Raw genomic sequence first — 21438 nt, 5'->3', positions numbered from 1 at the left:
TCATTAATCACCAACATCACAATTATGACCAAATAGGGCCATTTTCGCTACACTAGTGTTTGAGTCCTCTTCTTTGACCATGGTATTTCCACATCTCTGTTTCCACAACAGTTCCTCCATGGCAAAAATTTTCTTCAGGCCTCTATCCATTTGTAGTCTTGTGTTCCACTCTTCATTGCTTAGACCTTCTGACTCTGCCTTTTTATCCAACAACAACAGCTTTGCAAGTATTTCATCTTTATCCTTTCTCTATTCCCCCTTCTTTTGTCTGTGCCACCCTCTCATAAATCGTCTAATGTCACAAAGACTTCCATGCCAGTTATCTACAAAGTACCCATTTGTAGCTCTAGAAGCCTTTTTTGCCTCCCATCTATCACAAACAAGCTTCTTGAAATTGTCATGTGATAGCCATTGTTTCTCAAAAGTAAAATAATTCTCCTTCTGCCAGCCTGCTTCACCAGAATCCAAACAGATTGGACTGTGGTCTGAGGCCACCCTTATCATGCTCCATGCATGACACAGAGGGAAATGTTCTTCCCACTCACTTAAGATCAAGAACCTGTCTAGATTGATCATTATAGGGTCTGGTCTCATATTTGTACAAGTATATTTAAGGCTAGCCCGCTTCACTTCTCTTGATTGAAATTTCCCAACAAAGCTATTGAAGAGGTCAGCCAGATAGGTGTTAAAGTTGCTACTATTCTTATCATGGGCATCTCGAATTAGATTGAAGTCTCCTCCCAGCACCATGGGCAGTGAGACCTTGTCACAAATATCATCTAATTCCTATATAAAATTTTTAAATAAGTTGTGATCAGCAGGTCCATATATTGTTATCATCTCCCATCTCAGGTTAGATATTCTCATCCTCACTGTGACTTTGACACAGAACTGATGAATTTTATAGTTTTCTAGCTCCAACAAGTCTTCCTTTACCCAACTAAAGTTCCCCCAAAATGTCCCTAGGCAGGAAGCACAGCCTAAACAAAATTTCCATTTCCAGTCACCTTCTTAAGCTCCTTGGCTGTGAAATCTTTCTTCAGTGGCTCCTTAGATATTAATAATGTCTATTCTTTTTCTAGAAGATGTGGTTCTTAATTTGCTTTCTCTAACGGCTTTCCTTAGCCCTCTAGCATTCCAAACAGAATTTCCATTTTTGTTACGTCTATGGACTTACACAATGCTATTCCCTTTATTAAAAATACAAGATATATTTGAAAGGCCGTGCGATGATAAAATACGTCTTATACTCTTGACGGAGGGAATACCATTGTTACGGTCCATTCCGGACATCAATGCGAAACCGTTGGGCGTGTTGTCACATCGAGCCTTGACGGAGGCGAGGAAGAAAGCAACGGGAAGTGAACAGATTCTCCCGTGACCACACCTGCCCCGTCCTTCACGGCCTTTCTCTACAGTCTACTTTTTCACTGTTGACGTCAATTGCGAACAGCTAATTATTGAACACGCATGAAGTTGATCGATTGAATTAGGCGCTAGCGCACCACACGGCGTCAGAAATACTTGTTTGGCGAGGAAACAAAAGTTGATAAAAGAAATACTTTCGTGACAAATCTATTAGTACCATTTCGTCGTTGCAACATTAAATAAAGTGTTGTCGAACAGTATGAACGTCTTAATAGTTCGACCGCAATTTTTCAGGCAATATCTATTTTTGTGCATCTAGATCGACTGATATATATCGTAGCGCTTTCAACAGGTTAACATCATAAGAACGAAGGACATCTCGAAAAGAAAAACGAAGGAACGAAGAAAGTAAACGGAGGACGACAATCAGTTTGACTGAAGCCGCGTTTCTCTGACGAGAAAGGTTCGGTGAATTGTTAGGCAATTTTAAGCACGGCATGTCCTCCTTGCAGCTGTATTTAAAAGCTTTAATTCTCCCGTTAGCCCAGCACGGCAGCACACGTAACAGATCTTGAGCTTTAGCCCAGCACCCATGGCTTCCGTCCTCCGCACAGAGCTGCTTGCAGCTTTCATTTTCTCCCTCTCTCTTCTTCTCCCCTCCGCACTCGGTAATTATGGCAGTATTGCACACCGTTACATGCCCTACAGGGCATCAGGCAGCATCGATCGATTCTGATGGCTGTTGAACTCTTGGCAGGGGCGACGGTGGCGTGCGAGCAGCTGCCAGCGGAGCTGTGCGCGTTCGCCGTCTCGTCCACGTCGCGGCGGTGCGCGCTGGAGAACACGCAGCGGGCGGGGCGGCCGACGGAGTACCAGTGCCGGACGTCGGAGGTGGTAGTTGAGGACCACCAGCTGTCGGGACTGGTGGAGACCGACTGCTGCGTGCGCGCGTGCGGCGTCGACCGCGCCACCGTCGGCATCTCCTCCGACTCGCTCCTTGACCCGCGCGTCGCCGGGGCGCTCTGCTCCCCGGCCTGCTTCCAGGGCTGCCCCAACATCGTCGACCTCTACTCCAACCTCGCCGCCGCAGAGGGTAAGCGCTCGATCGTCACAAATGAACTGTAATAGCTGCATAACAAATCAATTTTCTATTTTTTTCTATTTTGTTTTTGAATGAATCTTGGATGGAGCCACGCACCCTATTGCTGATATAACAGGACGTATAGTATCACGTGAAAACCAACTAGTTCTTTTTTTGAAACACACAAAAGCTTTTTTCAATTTTTTTATGATAAGGTGACTCTCACACACATACACCACCACACAAGTACATCATACTCACACACACAAATACACCTACACATCTACAAATAATACCGATAAAAATACTCACGTATATGTAAATCATAGGCACTAGGATTTGAATCCTGCTAGATGTAGTGTACATTCATGTCTCCACAACCATACCAAGAGGTGATCCCTAGATTTTTTTCAATTTGAATACCAAATCAATATGAAAAAACAACAAAAGAGTCAATAGTCTACGAAGTATTCTATCACTCTTTAAAATTTCAAGGGTAAGTTTAAAATTAGGAAGGACAAATGGAATAGAGAATTCTACTGTGAAAAGTAACATTTGACCTTTTCTTTTTAATATTTATAGGTGGCACATATTTCTCTATTTCATTTCTCATGACACAAATCAAATCCGAACACATAATTTTATACAATGTTTCTTAATGTAAGAAACACCTACTCAATTATTTTTATTTGGATTTTTCATGTTGATTAGATGCTCAAAATAAAAAGGGTTTCAGGTTTTTTCTTTAGAAACTAGTTTGTTGCCAACAACGTATCAAATCTTCTTCAATACAACGATTAGACTCGGAATAACCTTTTCTCCATGGATGAACGGCCCAAATGCCATGATCAAGGTACCATCGTGCTTTTTGTATTTGTACATATTCATAACTATAGAAAAACTATTTTATACTAGCACCGTGTAGATTGACTATTCTACACAAGTGGTCTCACATGAGTCAACCCCCTCCCCCTTCTCTTTCCTAAGCTAACATCCACCACCCAGTCAAAAGGAACCCATTAGTTTCTTCCCTCGACGAACCTGAATGTCTCCCTCAACGCCTTATCCCACACCTGGGCTATGGGTATATTTGTTTGAGCTGAGGGTTTGAAAAGCTGTGTTTTTTTTGTCTGAAAAACTATTTTTAAAAATGATAATAAATTTTTACAATAAATTTTTAGCTTTTCAGCATATAACTTTTAGAAAAACGTCTCTTAGCGAATTTATCAGCTTTAGTTATTTTTCTCAGAAACAGACTTCTTACTTCTCATAAACCACTTCTGCAGAACTCTATTTGTTCTGGCTTCTGGTAACAGTAGAAACAAAACCAAAAATAGTAAACAAACATGACATAAATTATAAATTGCTGGCCAATATATAAATAGTAAATCCCACTTTAGATATTGTAATTTTATACTTAGATAATCAAAAAATCATCATGGTTCTTGTTTTGTCAAGCATATTTTTTTCCAGCAAAGTTCTTCAAATGGATCACTAGTTGGATAACTTGTTTAGAAGATATTGTCTTTTAAATTTGAAATTAACACATTTCTCTATTCACATACACCTCCATGATCAGCGTGGTGATAATTCTGGTAGTAATTCTACCAAGAAATGTCCCTCCCTCAGCCTACCCCACCATGCTCAGATTGGCAGTATTTTGTTAATAATTTGGCACTTCCGATTGTAATTTCTTGGAGATGTGATCGTAAATTTTAAGTTGTTGTGATTGTAATTTTCATCGCGATTTTAGGATCAATGTGGTTGTTACATCCTGTGGAGTGATAGTAATTTCGATCGTATGCAATATTGATTTTTGGAAATATTATTAAAATATATTGATCATGGATCAAAATGCTTCAAGCGTATCGTTGGAGAGGGTTTTGGTGCACTGTTCTGGCTATTGCAGTATACTCACACCCATATAGAATATGGTATTAATTTCTTAAAATTATATGAATAATTATTGCAGCATTCCCCGTCCCTAAATAGTGTGGCAAGGCATATGCAAACAGTAGTATTATTCTTTTGGGGTAAAATATGTAAACTATGGCTTTTGAATAATGCACTATATAAGGGCTGTAATATCCAGAAAAAGCACCGAAGCAAAAAAAAAAATGGCATCACAGGTGTGGAACAATTGCTACTTTATAAATTGGTACACAACTGGTACAATAATATGTCTAGTTATCAAGATTAGAAATTATTTATATTTCGACATTCATAAGAAGTTACAGTGCATAATAGCACGTCACATGCATGAACTAACTGGTATATGTATATTCGCAATGGCAGGTGTAGTTTTTTCAGAGCTGTGCGAGGCACACCGTGCGAACCCTCGCCGTGCCATGGCACAGCTCCAGAGCTCTGGTGAGGCACATGGTGCTCCCGCCGCTAGACAGTCGGATGCAACTGCTCCTTCCCCTGCGGCACCTCCTTCACAGGCGGCTTAAATCGGTCTTTGGATACATGATATTTCTAATTTATAGATAAATTCGCACCATTGCCCACTGATTTCAGGGTTGTATTATTTATACAAGAACATATATTATTGTAATACATAGCCCACTCAACATGAAAGATTTTTTCCCTCTCGCATCACTAGATCAAAAGCATAAAAGAAAACACAAAATTAATGACGGGTTATAATAGGATATGTCACTTATAATAATAGCAACGGATTTGTAAAAAACAAACAAAAAAGATACAAAATTAATGACGGATCGTAACATGATATGTCACTTATAGTAATAGTGACAGGTCGTAGTTATGACCCATCACTTATTTATTACTAATGACCAACTCATCAGTGATGAAACATCCTAAAAAGTCATTAATGACCCGAGCTGAATGAAATAGAGCAGGTGAAGAAATTTTAATTAATTAATCATTAGATATATTAGTCAATCAGTTTCTTATTACAACTTACTTAAATTTTTTTTCTTATATAGTAAATATGTGCGTAGCATGGTGCTATAATTTTTTATTTTTATTTTATTTTTATCTTATTTTTTGCCACATCAACAGCACTGGAATAGGAACTATTGTACATTTCAGCTCAAGTTTGATGTAAAAAGTGGTGGCTATGGACATAAACCACGCTCCGAAAATAGTGCAGAAACTTTAGATAATGAGAACTCAATCTTACAAGATATTTTTGCCCTCGAAAAATTCGGGGAACCCGATAAAGTAGGGTAAAACGGATGTAACTTTTTTTAAGATGTCGGTAGCCATCATATGACCCTAAACAGGTCCATCCGCAGCGATCTTAACGAATCTGTCGTGTGTATATAAGGCTGTTGACGGGGAAGTAACTGCTTTAGTTCCTGCTGGCATGCGTAGTTCAACGCCAAAAAATAGCTCAACGGTCAACGATTTTTACAAGAACTCGAACGATGAACAGCGAAGACGCAGCCCAGCACGATCACTGCGCTCCGAGAATCAAGATTCGAGATGCACTGCAACATATTCGTTTCGCCAGTAAAACTAAGAAAGCAGCAAAACGATGCACTCCTAAGCAGATTGGGAAAACATAAGAGAGTTGAGGTTTCACAATGGGCACCTTTCATGGACCAGCCAGGCATGAGGTTCATTGTAATCTAAACCAAAGATACAGCCGTACTAATCACACCTGGCAATAACCATAAAAATATTCCAACGCATTGAAGCAAAGTGCTTAGACAAGAACTAATCAAATATATTTTAATGTTTCATCGACAGAATGTAAACTAATTAATAAGCCTAGGTCCTAAGATTTAAGAACAAAAAGAAAAGCTATTGTATTTGTTAGACAAATCACGTGTTCGCCAACAAATACATCAGGTACACGGCAACTCGAAACATATATCGACGTTAACTGTGATGCCGAGTAAAAGAAAATGGCGAATTCACCGATTTGCCTCCCTTGTTCCGTAAGCTATAACTCCTGGTTTAAAAGCCTAGCTGATTCTTGCGGCAAAAAGGTGTGGTTATCTACAAATGTTATCTTGATGAGAAAGATTAGTGACAAAATTTGATTTCTTTTCCTCTACAACAATGGTACAGGGACAACTAGGAATTATTAACAGAGTGCAATTACAATTTTATCCAAATTAGCTTTGACACAATAATCCTGCAGGGAAGACCAAGTAGATGATTCAGTTTTTGGAAAGGTAATAGTTAAAAAGTTCACATAGACTGACCACGTGAGATTTGCGGATGCTCAGTCATGTAAAGATATAACTGACACAATTCAACTACAACAATTAGTAAACTGTTATACAGCTTATGTCGATAGGATACTCTCAATACTCCTCTCAAACATGCAACGCACCAGCATGTATACAGTTACAAGCAAGCTACTCAACTGTCAGTATTATGGGAGCATGACAGAGTAGCATTTTAATCATCTTTCTGATGTAAAGCACGAGGAATACTATTACCATTCAGTGCCGCATGGTATACTCGCTTCTCCGCCAGCCCAAGGTCTGAAAGAATTAAGTTTCCCTGAAAAATACGAGAGGACTGTCACATGGTAGTCACCATAGTACACATGGTAGAATGTTACCATTCCATGTGATTAACCATTTTAAAACATTAGAAAGGATGAGCATACCTCCACTGCCATCAATTTCCGTACATTATTTGCATAGAGCTTAGGATCATCCTTTTCTTGCTCTGACGGATAGTAAACAGGCAGATGGATCACCTCTAGATAATTTACAAACTGACAGAGGAGTAGAAATACATGGCGCCCCTGAAAGTTTTTCATCAGAATTCAGCAAACTCAAATGGATACAAGAGACTTTAGGTAGTTTCAGTAAATCATAAATAGAAGTTCCCAAATAAAATTATATTCTTTCAGTTGTCAAACTTCCAAACAACAATCATATGGCATGCAGCATCATTACAGATGTATCGTAAAACTATGAGAGAAACGATCTAGCCACAGCTGTCTCATGGATTGTGTTAACTTTTAAGTGTCAGTAATTTTAGAGCTGACAATATTCTCCGAGTTATTTTGCATTACTAGCTAATACCATTGAAGTGGCTTTTAATTCAAAGGTCTAACAGTAGAAATAAAGTTTAACAAAAGTTTGACGAAGTTCATTTTCAAGTAATGAAATATAACAAAATAGAGTCCCAAAAGGTAGCGAAATGACTGAGCCAAAATATTTTTAGTAATGCTCCAAGCTTAAAAATAGTAAAATCCAAACAATCCTGTGGATCAAAAGTTATTTTAAGGTTTAGTTCTTATTTTAACTAGGATGAACCATTTTTAGATAGTGTACTTCATGGTATTGCTCATGTATGTCTACTTATTATAGGCATTTAAACTGCAAAATTCAAGTATATACATGAATTTGCCACAGATACTCACCCCTGACATGGACTCCCATGCTGGATTAAACCTTTTGTAAGGATATCTTAATATGACTGGCTGAACTGGTGCTTTTGCAAGAAAGGCACCTGTCTTGAATGGAAGGAGATAATCCCCGTTTGAAGTAGTGCCCTCTGCAATAGTAGAATGTAAGGACATTATGAAAATTATTAGTTAATTAAGTTAGTAAGCAAGTAAGATGTGTAAACAAAAGTGAAAGCATTTACACAAGAGAAGTGGTTGAAATTTATAGAGTGGTTGACCAAATATGTGTTTGGAGTTTGGACCAGAAGTGAACATTCCACTAATTAGGCTTCAAGAAAAATTATTAAAGTTCTGATTTTGAGCACATACAGCATTTAATGCCTTTTTGATAATCACATGTACCATGAAATTCCTTTTCTTACAAGACAAACACATACTGCGTCCATATTTCAAAATAAGAGAAGAAAATGAAAAGCATATGGTGCTATATACATGACCACCCAAAAATTCACCACCCAAAAAAGAGCAACAGAACTATGTTTCAATTTTCAAGTACATAAGCAACAGTTTGGTCTTACTATCAAGGCTAGATTGCAAGCCCACCAAGAGAATCACAAGATGAGAACAAAAGATGATAATGTAATAAAGGCGTGTTAACGATTCAGTGAACAAGTAAAAAAATCCATAAATAGAAGAAAAAGTATATTCCACAAGACAAAAATATAACAATATATTGTTAAGCATATATGCACTTGACAAATAGCCAATAAATCAGAAGATGATCAGTTGTTATCCAAAACAAAACTTAACAATAGAGGAAGGTCAGATATAAAGTTATTATGAACTAACCAGGGAAGAGTAGCATCATCGGAGCAGTTTTTTGTTGATGTGCACGCTGGATTTTTTCAGTTACAGCACCTGTGTGCGATATAGATTATCAAAAGTGGAAAGAAGCAAAATGGAATAATGTATTCAGTATTCCTGACCCAGAAAAGTAAGATTTGAAGCAAAAAGGGTAAAACTGCCTCTTCTAGCAGTGTTTCGAAGAGTAAATTGTACCCAACGTCTATAACCACAAAAGAGGTGAGTCAGCCTAGTCCTCATACTGAAAAGGCTAGCAATGCCATCTAATTTTGATCAAATCTGGTTACATTACATTAGATTTTAAAAGGAACATCCCAGCCAGAATCGTATAAGGATATTCTCTAACAGCCTATGTCAAATTTAGTGTACTTGTGGCCATATTATTCAAGTTGTCTGTTTAATTCTTTCAGGATAATTTAACTAAGTAATTTCGCTCATCATATTTTTCGTTTACCTTTCAGATCCTTCTTCATGACTTTTCAATTGTTCTAACTCATGAAATTCTCAAAAAAAAATTGCCCATTCTTGTGGTTATTGAACTTTCTTTACTTTCCCGTATCTTCTAAGATTTTTAGTTGGTTTCGGAAGTCACTCCCTCCCTCCCTATGCACCTGTAAAAATTTCGGGTAGCAAGGATGGGATCATGTCCCATATGGACTTTATACTGTAGAATACTCTATCGAAATCAACAAAATAAATAGTTCAAGGATGGCATACTGCATCGAAATGGACACGTTAGTTCTAGGAGCATGGATGAAATTTACTCGTAGACACTCATCGGCGAATGAAATATAATTCGTTATTGACCATGTAGTTGCCAAGGTTCAATAAAGAATTTTCTGAGCATAATTTATGTAATCAGTATTACATTATATTCCAAAACTGAACTCTCAAGTCTTAATGATGGGAATGCAAGTATTTACTGTTAAGGGTATTATAGTCCTTTCCTGTATTCTAGGGTTTGGGGTTCTCTTGTACTACATGTACCCCTTTGGGGCTAGATAATAGACAAGCTTCACATTTGTAACATGGTAACAGAGCTTTAGGCCTCCAATCCGATCCAAGCCAGCTCTCGCCGTCTTCTTGCATGGCGGTCACGTATCCTTTTGCTCGATCTACTTGCATGGCGGTGCTGATTCTTTTGTCGTCATATTGCTGCTGCTTTCTAGCATCTTGCTGCTGCTTGTGTTCTGTCTAGCATTAGAGTTACGTCGACGTCGTGTCCATCCAAGTCTGTTGCGCTCTCCTTGAGTTGTTCGTGCCACATGAGTCCATAAAATCTTTGTCCGTTGCCGATTGCTATGTTTCGTTTTGTGGTTGGCCATGCTTTTGGCTAATCACTTCTCGTCGTCGTTGATGCGGCTTTGCCTTCTCAGTCCCTCTGTAGCCCTTGACTGCTACTTGTAGCTTCGTGGATTGTTCGGTCCAGACCTATTCGGATTTGAGCAGCACTCGTCTGGACTTATGTGTGACCCGTCTGTTGCTACTCTTTGTCAGCTCTGTCGTGACTCTTGACTAGAGGCATTTCTTTGTCATTTATCATCACGACTCTCTACCTTTGTGCTTCTCTTCACACCTCTTCGGTTTGGCAAGGTTTTCAAGATTTGCAAGCTACGACAATGGTGGAGACTCAGCCTTTGGATGTTTATCTAGTGTTGTAATGTGAGTGCTTAGTGTCGTACCCTTTTCAAATGCAACACAATTGCATATGCCTTGCATTTAAGGGGGTGTTAAGGGTATTATAGTCCTTTCCTGTATTCTAGGGTTTGGGGTTCTCTTGTACTACATGTACCCCTTTGGGGCTGGATAATAGACAAGCTTCACATTCGTAACATTTATCAGCAGAAGCTAAACCAAAAACAAGACAATAATGCCGATTTAAGACCATAAACATCACCATGTACCTGAAACACCTTTGAAATCTGATGTTTTAGACTCCCGCAGGACAAAAATGCATCCAAGACATTTGCTGCATAATAGTATAACACAAGTCATTTTTTTTTTCAATTCGGCTTAAACAAAATCAACATACATAAAAACATTTGTCCAGTCAAACTATCTACTACAAGACAATATTAATTTTTTACTAAAAAATTGAGAAAAATATGACACCAAATGCAGTAAAGAATGCTAGTACCTTATGAGACCAACTAGGGGTAATCTGGCCACTGATCTCTTCAAGAAGGATAAGCATGTGTAAAAGAGACATGTCAAAATCAATATCAAAGTTTCAAGAAATCATATGAACAATAACAATGTCACAATATGTTTGCAGTACCTTAGCAACAAAACTTGGAAAAGAAGCTGACATGTGATAAAGAATATCCACATAAGATACATGATTAGATACAATCACCCCTGGCCTTTCCAATTCTTTAGACTGATCCACATGCTCATCCTGAAAAACCAAAGAATTGCAATATATGCAATAGTTGTACGTGACATAGATACAAAAGCAACCATATACAATAATCATGCCAATCACCATCCAAAGCCCCCAAGTAGAACTCAGACCTACCGTCGGTCAGGAAAGGTTTAAATTAAATTGATATTGTATTACGCTACAAGTGATGACTGTGCAACGTCACCACCAGGTTTATCCGTTTATCACACTATTATCACATTCTGCTATTTGAGGAACTTACAAGCACAAGATTACAAATACAGCAACGTTTTCGCTGCAAATAAACACATGGCACGCATCATGTGGCAAGATGCAACAACAAACTACCATGTCTTCAAGTAAGTTGATAGATACACATATAGCAAATGACAAGAAGCGCAGTCAACAAATTAAATTCTATCAGTGTATATACTCGAGTCACTTTTGATACCAAACACCAAGCCCACGAACAAACACCAAGACTACCTAGTCCCATAGCTAACCATGGTGCATTTGGCATATACTGTCAAGTGTAACACTATCCGGCGCTTCCATTGCTGAGGAATCAAGCAAGCAGGCAGCAGAAAATAAAAACAACCGGAGGCCTGCTTATAGAAGCATAACTATTCATCGTCACTACCTTGGCATCGTGGAAGCGGCAGTCGTACTCCCGGATCCAGTAGAACCCGAAGACGAACAACATGGCGCGAGCGAGCGCGCGGCCGCACCGCACCACCGCCTCCCGCCTCCACCCTTGGAGCCGCGCGTACCCATCCCCCTCGCCGCTCTCCCGCTCCTCCTCCACCCACAGCGTGCACACGCGGCACACGAGGTAGTAGGCGACGAGCACGAGCACGCCGGCCACGACCCGGAGCGGGACGAGGACAACCGCCGCGATCGCCAGCCGTGCCGCCTCGGCCGGCCCGATGGGCCCAAGGCCCATCGGCCCGTACGCATCCCGCCGCGCGTACGGCGCGTACCTCCGGTCCAGATCCTCTATGCTCTCCGGCACCGGTACGGCCGGGGAGGGGGAGAGCGACGAGAGGAGCGGCCTCGCGGCGACCTCCTCGCTGCTCATCCCGCCGGCGCCGCCGGGCTCGGAAGAGGCCGCGGTGGTGGCGGCGTCGTCGGGAGCCATGGCGGTGGGGGGCGAAGGGGAAACCCTAACCCTAGCGCTGACACCGGATCGACATGGGGAAGACGCCGAGATGGAGATGCGGGATGGATGGTGACGTGGCCGGTGGCTTGGGCGAGGAGACGACGACCAGACGGTGGCGAGGGAGAAGGAGGACAACTGTCCGATTCTGATCGGACGGTCTGGTTCTGCTGGGAGGTGTTTCATTGGGTTCGGGTTACGTCGTCGTCGTGGTGGTGATTAACTGATTTTTTTTTTGGTTATCCTGTGGTTGTGCGAGGCACTCATGCTGATGCGTGTCAATTTGGGTTCTAGAAAGATGCGAGCTGAACTGTCGAATCTCCCACGTGCTGCATCGAGCTATAAATGCATATCGTTTTGGAAAAAAATCGATTAAATTTTTAAAATTTTAACTAACATAGTTTTCAAAATATTTAGTTTAGAAATCTTAAAATATATGTAGATTGCCTGAAAAATGATTTTATAATATCACAAATTTAATAAATTTTATAAATATATTTTAATAAAAATAGTTATCAAAGCTATATATTTAAAATAGTATATTATCCAAAACGATATGTATGTTTATATAATTCTATTAGGTCTGTATATATATTTAAGACCGGACGAAGTAATGTGTTTTGTATGATTCTATTAGAGCAGGGGCACAAACGCGGAAGGAGAATCAACCCACACATGGGCATCGCACCAAGCTCATGTGCTGCTTTATTCCCTATAGCAAAAAAGGAAATCTAAAGATGTAAACGACGAGATGCGAGTCTCTTTCCAGAGCATTGACGAGAGTGGCTGAATCGGATTCAAAAACCACATTATCCATGCCTAAACTGATAACACAATTAACATCTTGCCAATATTTGAATCGACCAGCTGCACACGCCATGCAATGATCACGAACAACCATGCCCCATCCACCCATCTTGGTATTAGGGCTATAAGCTCCATCAGAATTTACTTTCAAAACATCACCGATCAGCTTCTTCCAACAGCCCTGTTTCTTTGAGACATTTCCTTCTCTGGTTCATCCAACTATTTGAGATCAATTTAAGTGGCGTATTGCTAGCTGACCCACATACCTCCTGCGTCCTCCTACCTCTTTCTCCCTCATTACACTTATTGCGTGCATGCCACCAACACCACATCAGCGTAAGCACTTTCAATTGAACAGCTGACTCCAGCTTCCAAATCAGCTTTGATGACGTGAAGGTGTGTGTAAACGAAGAGAGATAAGAAGGTCATCTCTTGCAAGAGTTAGTCTATACTCGTGAAAACTAGACCAAATGTCTCTTGTGCTGCATTTCTTATGGGGCAGAACTAATCTAATAGAGTATCGGCCGTAGAAATTGTCTTTCATGTTGTTTCTAGATGATGGATTGTATTATAGACAGCATTGCGTCAACTGTTGTACATGCCCTAATCCAACTATAACCCAGGTTGCTATTAAAGTCTCTTCGCAGTTTCCTTTTGCCTATGTTGCCTTCTTTGTTAAGGGGCTAGAGAAAAATTCAGATACCTGGTGCGTTGAAATGTTGTTTTCGATGAAAGTTTTCTTTTGTTCTGGTATGATTTACTCTTTTATGTTGACTTGGTTAATAACTTTAATACCCAAGATGAAAATGCATATCAAGTTAAAGTTAAAATTTTGAGTTGAAAGCTCGGAAAATGTTTAAAACTGAGAGCTGAAATGTGTTCTTCCAGGTATTATAGCTAAATATAGGACTTTATCTGTTGAAATAGGAAGAAGACAAACTATATGTCAAACAAACATATAAGATTATGACGGTCATCTAGTCTGAGTTTCAGGATACGTCGCTCAAGGTCTTATGAAAACAGGGAGTGGTATGTCTTAAAACTCAACCTAAGATGGTGTTAATCCTAAGGTTGTGTTAAATACAATTATACAGAGCCTTATTTCTCAGGGAAGAAGACCAGGGATTTGCAGATTTTTACTTGATTGTTGCACGGAGTGGTTCAATGGATGGAGAATATTGGTTTTAAAAGAGTATGTTTTGCAAACTGTGATTGAATAGTAGGTCTGAGATGTTCCTCTCTTTAAGGGAAAGAGTTGGTGTGACCTCTATCCTGGAACTTAGACTGTTGACAGATACACTTCAAGAAAGCCAACCCTTTTCGTTCTTCTTGCAATATTTGCGTACCGTGAAGAACTGAAGGCGAGCTTGTTCATCTCTCTAAAGATGCAAGCAAACTTCAAAATTCAGTATGAGAACATATTTGCAATATATTTTTTGAAGCGTAAGCTCAGACTATTAGGAAGGTTCATCTAATGCTTCGACCACCGCTACAAAGATTCCTAAGTACATTAGATGCTATATATTTCAGGGTTAATTTCCAGGTACAAATTTTAGCGTCAACCCTGGTCAAACAAGAAACAGAAGGAATACAACTCAGCAAGCAATTGAACGACATGAAATTGCGAAGTTCAATTGCGACTTGACCTTACTAAAAAGGTATGGTAAAAACATCTCGAACACTTGTGCGTGACCGGTATTTACAGAGCTCCAAGTCAAAAATCTGGCCCCAAGCAATATTAAGTTCCATTTTCTTTCAAATCAAGCTTTAAAAAGAATAATGTTCCGTTAAAACACTGCATATTATTACAAGAAAGCAGTTTCACATTCGAATGGCATGCGCGTTGTGACACAAGTATATAAAACACTGCATATTATTACAACGATTAAATAGAATGTCCTAAAACATGGCGAGCAGCTCCTCTGCGTATATGCACAATTCCACTTCAAGGACAGAGTGTCCTGATTTATTTGACGTGGAAATTTTGAATACAAGACCTTCCTCCCCTACTCTCCTGTTGCACTATGGGCAAATGCAGGGAGATAAACATACATACATGCAATACATGTGCCATACGTACATACATAAACTTGGTACATACATGCAATACATGTGCCATACGTACATACATAAACTTGATGGACCTCTTGGTTTGCCATGAAGGTCTGCGAGCAGCAGCAGCAGCACGAACAAGGTTGCAAAAGTGCAGATAATTCTCCTTGTGTTCCTTGACTGAATCATCCCCTTTACAAGTTATCATCATCAAATATAGTCGAGAGCACAAGTCCACGGACAAAGTTGCTCCTTTGAGCCCTCTCCTTCTGATCCTTCTCAGAGAGAGATGGTCCAGCTCTGTAAATTCACCACAGCAATTTAACCAAGAATAGAGACATAGTTAATCTTAGGGAAAAAAAAGTTTATGTACAAAAAGAAACAATAAATACTTTTTGAAAGGTTCAATTTTTTGCTAAGCTCAAAAATCTCAAATGCCCGTTTAGAACTAGCATCAAGAAGCTAAACAATAATGCACAACCAGACAAGTGACATCAAGATTTGTTCATCAGAGAGATCTCCAAGAAAACAAATGGACACAATAGGGACTCTGGCACGCATATTGCGCATGAGGAATCTTTACAAGAGCAAGAAAACTTCAGAAATTTTACACGTATCTGCTATAATTTTCTATAAGCATAACCTTTACTTTTTCTTGGTTAGCATTTACCAAATCTGACATCTGAGCAAATTGGAACTAGCGAGGGAATTAAGAGACCTTGTTAGAAACTCAGTATGCAAACATTCTGCTAAAAACGTAATTCTAGCTCTGCTCCTCCTCCCCTGCCTGTCACAGCTATCAACATTTCAAGGGACCGGAGACTTCATGGTTCAAAACTTGTGAAAGAAGTGTCCAGAAAGCAAAACCAGGCATCATTAAATCACAATGAATACAATGTAGATGTGGCCATAATGTCAACCACAAATGCATAGACCTTTATGACAAATTTGGATGACAATTTCTTTATCTTAGTTATCTAAAAAGAAACACATGCCAACAGACCTAACAATCATATCAATCAACATAAAGCGCATCTTAGCGTCATAAGGGGATATAGTGAGTTGATGAGAAAGTAAACGATATTGCCAGGAAGGATAATCTACTAACATATTAAACAAAAATAAGAAATAGAGATAACTATATCATAGTTTTGTATTTTATTCATGCTTGAGCAACATAAATATGTATTGGTTTGTCAGTTGAGTACCACAATTAGAAGATAATTATGTTATGTGCAAATACAAAAAATGAATATAATGTGGAAAATTATCATCCACTGACCAGATACAATGGTATCGTGACAAAGAGGGAGCTGAGTGAGGCGGCAGAAAGAACAAGCTTGAGGTGACATACCTCTCTACAGTCTTTTCATCTGGGAATTTATTTAGCAAAAAGTTATTGTCAGATGAGTCGGAATGTAAATCTTTGGATGGTTCAGCCACAGGCAAACTACAAATTAAAGATGAAAAAAATGGATCTGGAGCTGCAGCAGGAGGATTGGATACATAGGATGATCCATCGAGAAATGACTGCAAGCTGCCACCTCTCCAGTCCTTTCTCAACAAAGATAGCAAAGAATGGGACCCTGAAGATAACTTTCGGACTCTGCGCCTGCGTTGCATGTATTATGCATTAAGGAAAGCAATGCGTAAAATACTAAATTGTGTTCCCAACAAGTCCATGTATCTTCAAGTGTAGCATAATGCAAAATGTAAAATCGCATGTGATCATTGGCAGCAGTAATGTCATTAAGTCAAAAAAGGATATCTTGAAGTAACTTCCATGCTGCATTGTCAAGTGTCCTATTAAGTCCATACCAACCCTTGAAGCACAGATTGGGCATACCTGAAAGGGAATTTCAACAAACTCTGAGTGTTTGCTGTTTCAATTCATAATATAGCATGCTTGCAGGTGTGAAGACAGGTTGAAAAAGATAACACTGTTTCTATCAAGCCCCATGAAATAAAAAAAGAAGCAATTAAACTGGTATACTTCCCTAAAGGTAAGCATTACCCCTTCTATGGGCAATGGAAAGTGAGGGAAGAAAACTACTTATGTTTCAGATATCTCTACCCAAGTTTTCCACCAATCTAGATAATTTACTAGATATATTCCAGGTAACCCAGCATAGCACACCTTCAAGAATATCCATAATTCCAGGTGAGAACTCACAAATTAGGATTGGTTTCTCTCCACGGGAACCTCCAAAGTAAAAGAAGTCTAATAGAACTTGAACAATAGGAATCGCTATGTTAAATGTATATACACTACTCTTTGTGAACATGCGTGGTTTGCATGAGCATAACTATTTAAGTCAATCTGCTGATTCAGTCTTCTGAGTAGAATATAACTCGAGTCTACAAAGTACAGATTCATTAAATGGAAAATAAAGTCCACCAACAACAAATAGCTGGAAGATAGTGCAGCAGAAATGTAAGAGCGATAAAAATGACAACACACCAACGTTTTTTCCAGTCTCAATAACCAAGGTCAGACAATTGGGCACTGGCACGGCATCTAAAAGAAACTTTAGGTTGTAAAGTAGATCAAATGAGCTATAAAATATTGCCTTAACTGTTAACGCAAAGAATGGAAATGGCACTCATGTTTGGGCAATGTTGAAGAAATGTGTGAGATCTCTGTCCATCATATTTTGCTGTAGTTAGTCCTGGTTTTCTAGCACCAGCAAAGGTTATTTCCACATGAGTGCTGAACGCTATCCTACATTCCTACTAGATGCTTAAATACCAAAATGGGTGTTACTAATCAATAGAGAACAGACAAACAGACACTACCACTTAGGGAAGCAGCTGTTCTCGTGTAAAAATTCAATAAGAATAACATAATACCTACTCCAAATGGTTGATTAACAAGGACAACTAGAAATGAACAGACCATTTAACAAGGACGGCATCTGTACAGCAGAGCTCCAATGGCGTTAAAAAGTTACCACCTAAACCAACCTAAAAGACAAGTTCAACTAATCAATCAGAACCCCTCCCCACCCACCCCCCACCCTAGTTCAACAAACAGGCACAAACACAAAGTGCACCCCAAAATCAGAACCACAGCCTCTTTCCAAACAAGCAATCATTCAGTATAGCACTTCCTCAATCCAGAACAGACACACCTATCTAAACTCCATAAAACAACCCCATCCCACAAATTCCAACTAACAAGGCCCTTAAAAGCTGACACCTTTTTGTTTCAATCCATCACAACCGCCCCAGAAACATCGCCACTGCAAATATTTTCATCCCGTGCAACCTCAGAACCTCCCAGAAGAACATCCCAAGGTCTCATCTTTCTAGCAATTCACCAGGCAACAAACATATTCCACGCCAGGCACGACAAACCAATATGTCTTTCCAACCAAACCAACAAGCTCCTATTAAAAATCGTGATTGCGAATCGCCAACATCTGCAGGCCAATCACAACACGCCCTAAGAAAAACTCCAACCACACACATTATCAAAATTCATACTTCCACCAATCAACCAGTCACAGTATGCAACGACAGGTACCATCGTATCATCACATCAGAAATTCGGAGAGGAATGGAAGCAACGCACCCCACTCTTGGCCTCGACGGCGTGCTCGTCGTCGATGTGGCAGCAGAGGCTGACGAAGTCGAAGTCCTCGCCGCAGAAGGGGCAGTTGTAGGGCTCGGCCCCGCCGCGTGGGTCCAGCGCCTCCCCGGCGCCCGCGTCCGCGTCGTCGAACCCCATGTACAGATCTGCGCAGCCACCAGCAACAAGGACAACATCAACCTCACATCGAACCAAATTGGAACCAATGGGTACGGATAGGGAAAAAAACGATACACCGGACGTACCGTAGCGCGACTGCAGGCGCCTGGCGGCGGCGGCGGCGGCGGCGGAGGAGGAGGAGGACGAGCGGCCCCACGCGTCGGCGGCGTCCATGGCGGGGATCGAATCCTTAGCCTCGCTTCTCTCTCTCTCTTCTCCCCGTTTCTAGGCGGTGTTCGCGATGATTTTTTTTTTTCTCCTGTGTTTTGGGGTGTCACTGCTCCTGTGTCTCTCCCGTTCTCAACGGCCGTGAGTGCGGGCGCGTGTGCTGTCGGCTCGAGCCTTTGGGTAAAGAGGGTGGTTGGGAGTGCGATGGGCCAGGCGGGGGAGAGATGGGAGCTGCGAACTGGTGCAAGGTGAGCGTGGTGCTGGGATAAAGATCGTTAAATGGGCTGTCTCTATTGAATCGGCTCGAGATCTATTACTGTAGATATGATTTAGGTATGATTTAGACATGAATAGATAGATCGGATTGGCACGGCACGATTAGTCTGGTTGTGCCTGGGTTGATATCTCGGCACGGTGGGCTGGCATTGCACGACTCGGTTTAGACGGGTCGGCACGAGTATGGTCCGGCCTTGTGCCGTCCCGCCCCGTAACAGCCGCCCGCCCCTGCAAGCCCCGACCGCCCGCTCCCGCCCCGGCTCGGCCGCCCGTCGACCCCTCCTCTCCTCGTCGCCCGCCCTGCGCCGCCTCATCGCCCCGGTCGCCCACCGTGTCGTGGGCCGAGGGCGTGGCACGTGGGTCGTGCCATAGCTGGGCCATGCCGGGCCGGCACGACTGGCCCATTTAGCCATCCCTGTGCTGGGATGCGTTTGGGTGGAGGAATCTACGTGAATGGAAGATGGCTATCTGGTTTTTTAGTGTTTGATTATAGAGTAAGTTGGATAATATGATCATTTATGAGGAATATTTTTTTAAGATGCCGGTGAATACATCCTGTGAAATAGATCAATGAAATCAGCTATTTTTTATGAGTTTTATTTTTGCTGATGTGGTATGTTCTAGTTAGTTAGAGTAATATACTTTTTTGTTAGCATCAGATTTACATCTAATTATATCATTATATTCATTACAATTAAATTAACAAAATAAGATCTCACATGATTATATTTTGATAAAAAAAACTAAATATATGGCAAGCGGGTCCTATAAAATTTTGGCTAACCATATCAAGTTATATCCGTCCAATCAAATAAGAAATTATATATATTTCAACATTATCCTCCAACCAAACGCACCCGTAATGATTTGGTGGGACTGTCTATACGTTTTTTTAAGGAGAGACAGCCTATAATTATATATATTTCAATATTTGCAAAACTACACTCCGTTTCAATACATTGCAATTCTACCCTACCGTCGCTTGTTGGAAGGGCGACAACAAGATCAAACAGGTGAGAATTAAATATGCCGACTGACGTGGCTATCACCGCAACTCGGCGTCGCAGAGCATGGTCCCATACGCTGAGGCCTGCGTAAAGGTTGATTCGAATGTAATCTTCACTGGCTGTCTGATATCCTGTAGTTGTGGTCCTATGAGAGGTTCACCATCGGCCAGCTGGTAGTGACCACACCGCGTACATGTTTCTAGCAAACGGCGTCAACGGGACCACCATGGGGTCTTTGTGGTACCGACAGCATGTTAAAGCTATCAATTCTTCACATATTTGTTACGTCTTTTCATTACCTTATTTGTCTAACAAATTTTTTGTACACAACTGACTTGGTCCAGTGTCCAAACCCATCACATGTATCTGGACTTCTTTGCCTAGTTCAACGAGCTCATGGTTCACGATATGAGGTGAAGGTTGTATACCGATGACGAGGTAGACGCACGAGCCCCCTCGGATTGCTTGTCATGTGCAGCCAGGATATGGACTACTAGCTGACAAGGAGGGCCCTCGTGTTCGATATCTACGTCAAGGACTACTCTCTACATCATGTGATGTGGCAGTTTAGTCGGTTCCAAGCGTTCCTACTTCCACCCACTCTGACAGTTCCTGTAAACGTCCACATGTAAATTTGTAATTACTTTGTAAACTTCATCATTGTGGTAGCATATTCTCATGTGCTTGCCTTTGTGCAAGATGACGCATAGGCGGGCGCATACGACAAGCGCTTTTGCGTCATGTGTGTAGCCATGGGTCATCAGATGAGATCAGACAATCAAGGACATCATTGATGAGGACTGGCCTCACTCTGATGAGGCTTACACCAAGTACCTAGCTTAGTCGTGGCTCGCACGCAGATCTGAATCACGTACACACCGTTGGAGCCTCCATCCCATGTATCGCCCGTGCACGACACCTACCTAGTGTTTTGAGCTCGAGCACGTTCGTATGAGGTACATTCCTTACAACGCAACTTTTCTTTTACTACCAATTTAGCTTACAAAGAAATTTTATAATCCAATCAAACATTTGTTCATAGAGGGACATACTGAACCAGGGGGCTGAGGCAAGGACAAAACACGAGCAGTTGGATAGTGGCCTGGACATCCCTAAGAGCGAGTTGAGTGTGGCATTCGACCTAATCTAACAAAAGGTCTATAAGGTCCTTTGGATTGCCA

At 40.8% G+C, this 21438-nt stretch overlaps 3 protein-coding genes across 6 annotated transcripts; 1 reads left to right on the top strand and 2 right to left on the bottom strand.

The window, feature by feature from the left end:
* The first annotated feature begins 1878 nt into the window (after positions 1-1878).
* LOC133884327 (uncharacterized) lies at positions 1879-5047 on the top strand. The gene is made up of 3 exons (XM_062323685.1): positions 1879-2036; positions 2126-2461; positions 4745-5047. The coding sequence occupies exons 1-3, from the start codon at positions 1961-1963 to the stop codon at positions 4900-4902; spliced, it is 570 nt and encodes a 189-aa protein (XP_062179669.1). The 5' UTR covers positions 1879-1960; the 3' UTR covers positions 4903-5047.
* LOC133884325 (lysophospholipid acyltransferase LPEAT1-like) lies at positions 5004-12455 on the bottom strand. 3 transcript variants are annotated; one of them, XM_062323683.1, is made up of 9 exons: positions 11681-12454; positions 10936-11055; positions 10795-10832; positions 10562-10626; positions 8643-8711; positions 7809-7942; positions 7044-7184; positions 6871-6934; positions 5004-5050 (listed from the first exon to the last, which is right to left on the bottom strand). In XM_062323683.1, the coding sequence occupies exons 1-9, from the start codon at positions 12380-12382 to the stop codon at positions 5019-5021; spliced, it is 1365 nt and encodes a 454-aa protein (XP_062179667.1). In that variant the 5' UTR covers positions 12383-12454; the 3' UTR covers positions 5004-5018. The 3 variants fall into 3 exon arrangements, with proteins under 3 accessions (XP_062179667.1, XP_062179666.1, XP_062179668.1); XM_062323682.1 differs by lacking the exon at positions 5004-5050 and adding an exon at positions 6119-6421 and having other exon boundaries at positions 11681-12455; XM_062323684.1 differs by lacking the exon at positions 5004-5050 and adding an exon at positions 6420-6560 and having other exon boundaries at positions 11681-12453.
* A 2350-nt stretch (positions 12456-14805) lies between these two features.
* On the bottom strand, positions 14806-19208 carry LOC133884841 (protein DEHYDRATION-INDUCED 19 homolog 2). 2 transcript variants are annotated; one of them, XM_062324413.1, is made up of 5 exons: positions 18893-19208; positions 18630-18793; positions 16824-16901; positions 16338-16678; positions 14806-15355 (listed from the first exon to the last, which is right to left on the bottom strand). In XM_062324413.1, coding segments are annotated over exons 1-5 (672 nt in total). In that variant the 5' UTR covers positions 18981-19208; the 3' UTR covers positions 14806-15354. The 2 variants fall into 2 exon arrangements, with proteins under 2 accessions (XP_062180397.1, XP_062180396.1); XM_062324412.1 differs by having other exon boundaries at positions 16410-16678; positions 18893-19206.
* Positions 19209-21438: the final 2230 nt, after the last annotated feature.

Source organism: Phragmites australis, chromosome 11 (genome assembly GCF_958298935.1).
Source record: "Phragmites australis chromosome 11, lpPhrAust1.1, whole genome shotgun sequence".
Classification (NCBI taxonomy): domain Eukaryota; kingdom Viridiplantae; phylum Streptophyta; class Magnoliopsida; order Poales; family Poaceae; genus Phragmites; species Phragmites australis.
The sequence above is the reverse complement of the archived record's forward strand: the minus strand, read 5'-3'. Positions and strand labels throughout refer to the sequence as shown.

Excerpts from the sequence above, each read along its gene's own strand:
- LOC133884327 (XM_062323685.1), top strand. The coding sequence starts at position 1,961 with ATGGCTTCCGTCCTCCGCACAGAGCTGCTTGCAGCTTTCATTTTCTCC. Across the intron at positions 2,037-2,125 it reads TCTTCTCCCCTCCGCACTCG|GGGCGACGGTGGCGTGCGAG; the intron begins GTAATTATGGCA and ends AACTCTTGGCAG. Across the intron at positions 2,462-4,744 it reads CAACCTCGCCGCCGCAGAGG|GTGTAGTTTTTTCAGAGCTG; the intron begins GTAAGCGCTCGA and ends TCGCAATGGCAG.
- LOC133884325 (XM_062323682.1), bottom strand. The coding sequence starts at position 12,382 with ATGAAACACCTCCCAGCAGAACCAGACCGTCCGATCAGAATCGGACAG. Across the intron at positions 8,712-10,561 it reads AGATTTCAAAGGTGTTTCAG|GTGCTGTAACTGAAAAAATC; the intron begins GTACATGGTGAT and ends TATCGCACACAG. Across the intron at positions 6,935-7,043 it reads GGAAATTGATGGCAGTGGAG|GGAAACTTAATTCTTTCAGA; the intron begins GTATGCTCATCC and ends CGTATTTTTCAG.
- LOC133884841 (XM_062324412.1), bottom strand. The coding sequence starts at position 18,980 with ATGGACGCCGCCGACGCGTGGGGCCGCTCGTCCTCCTCCTCCTCCGCC. Across the intron at positions 16,679-16,823 it reads AGCATGGAAGTTACTTCAAG|ATGCAACGCAGGCGCAGAGT; the intron begins ATATCCTTTTTT and ends AATGCATAATAC. Across the intron at positions 15,356-16,409 it reads GATGAAAAGACTGTAGAGAG|AGCTGGACCATCTCTCTCTG; the intron begins GTATGTCACCTC and ends GTGAATTTACAG.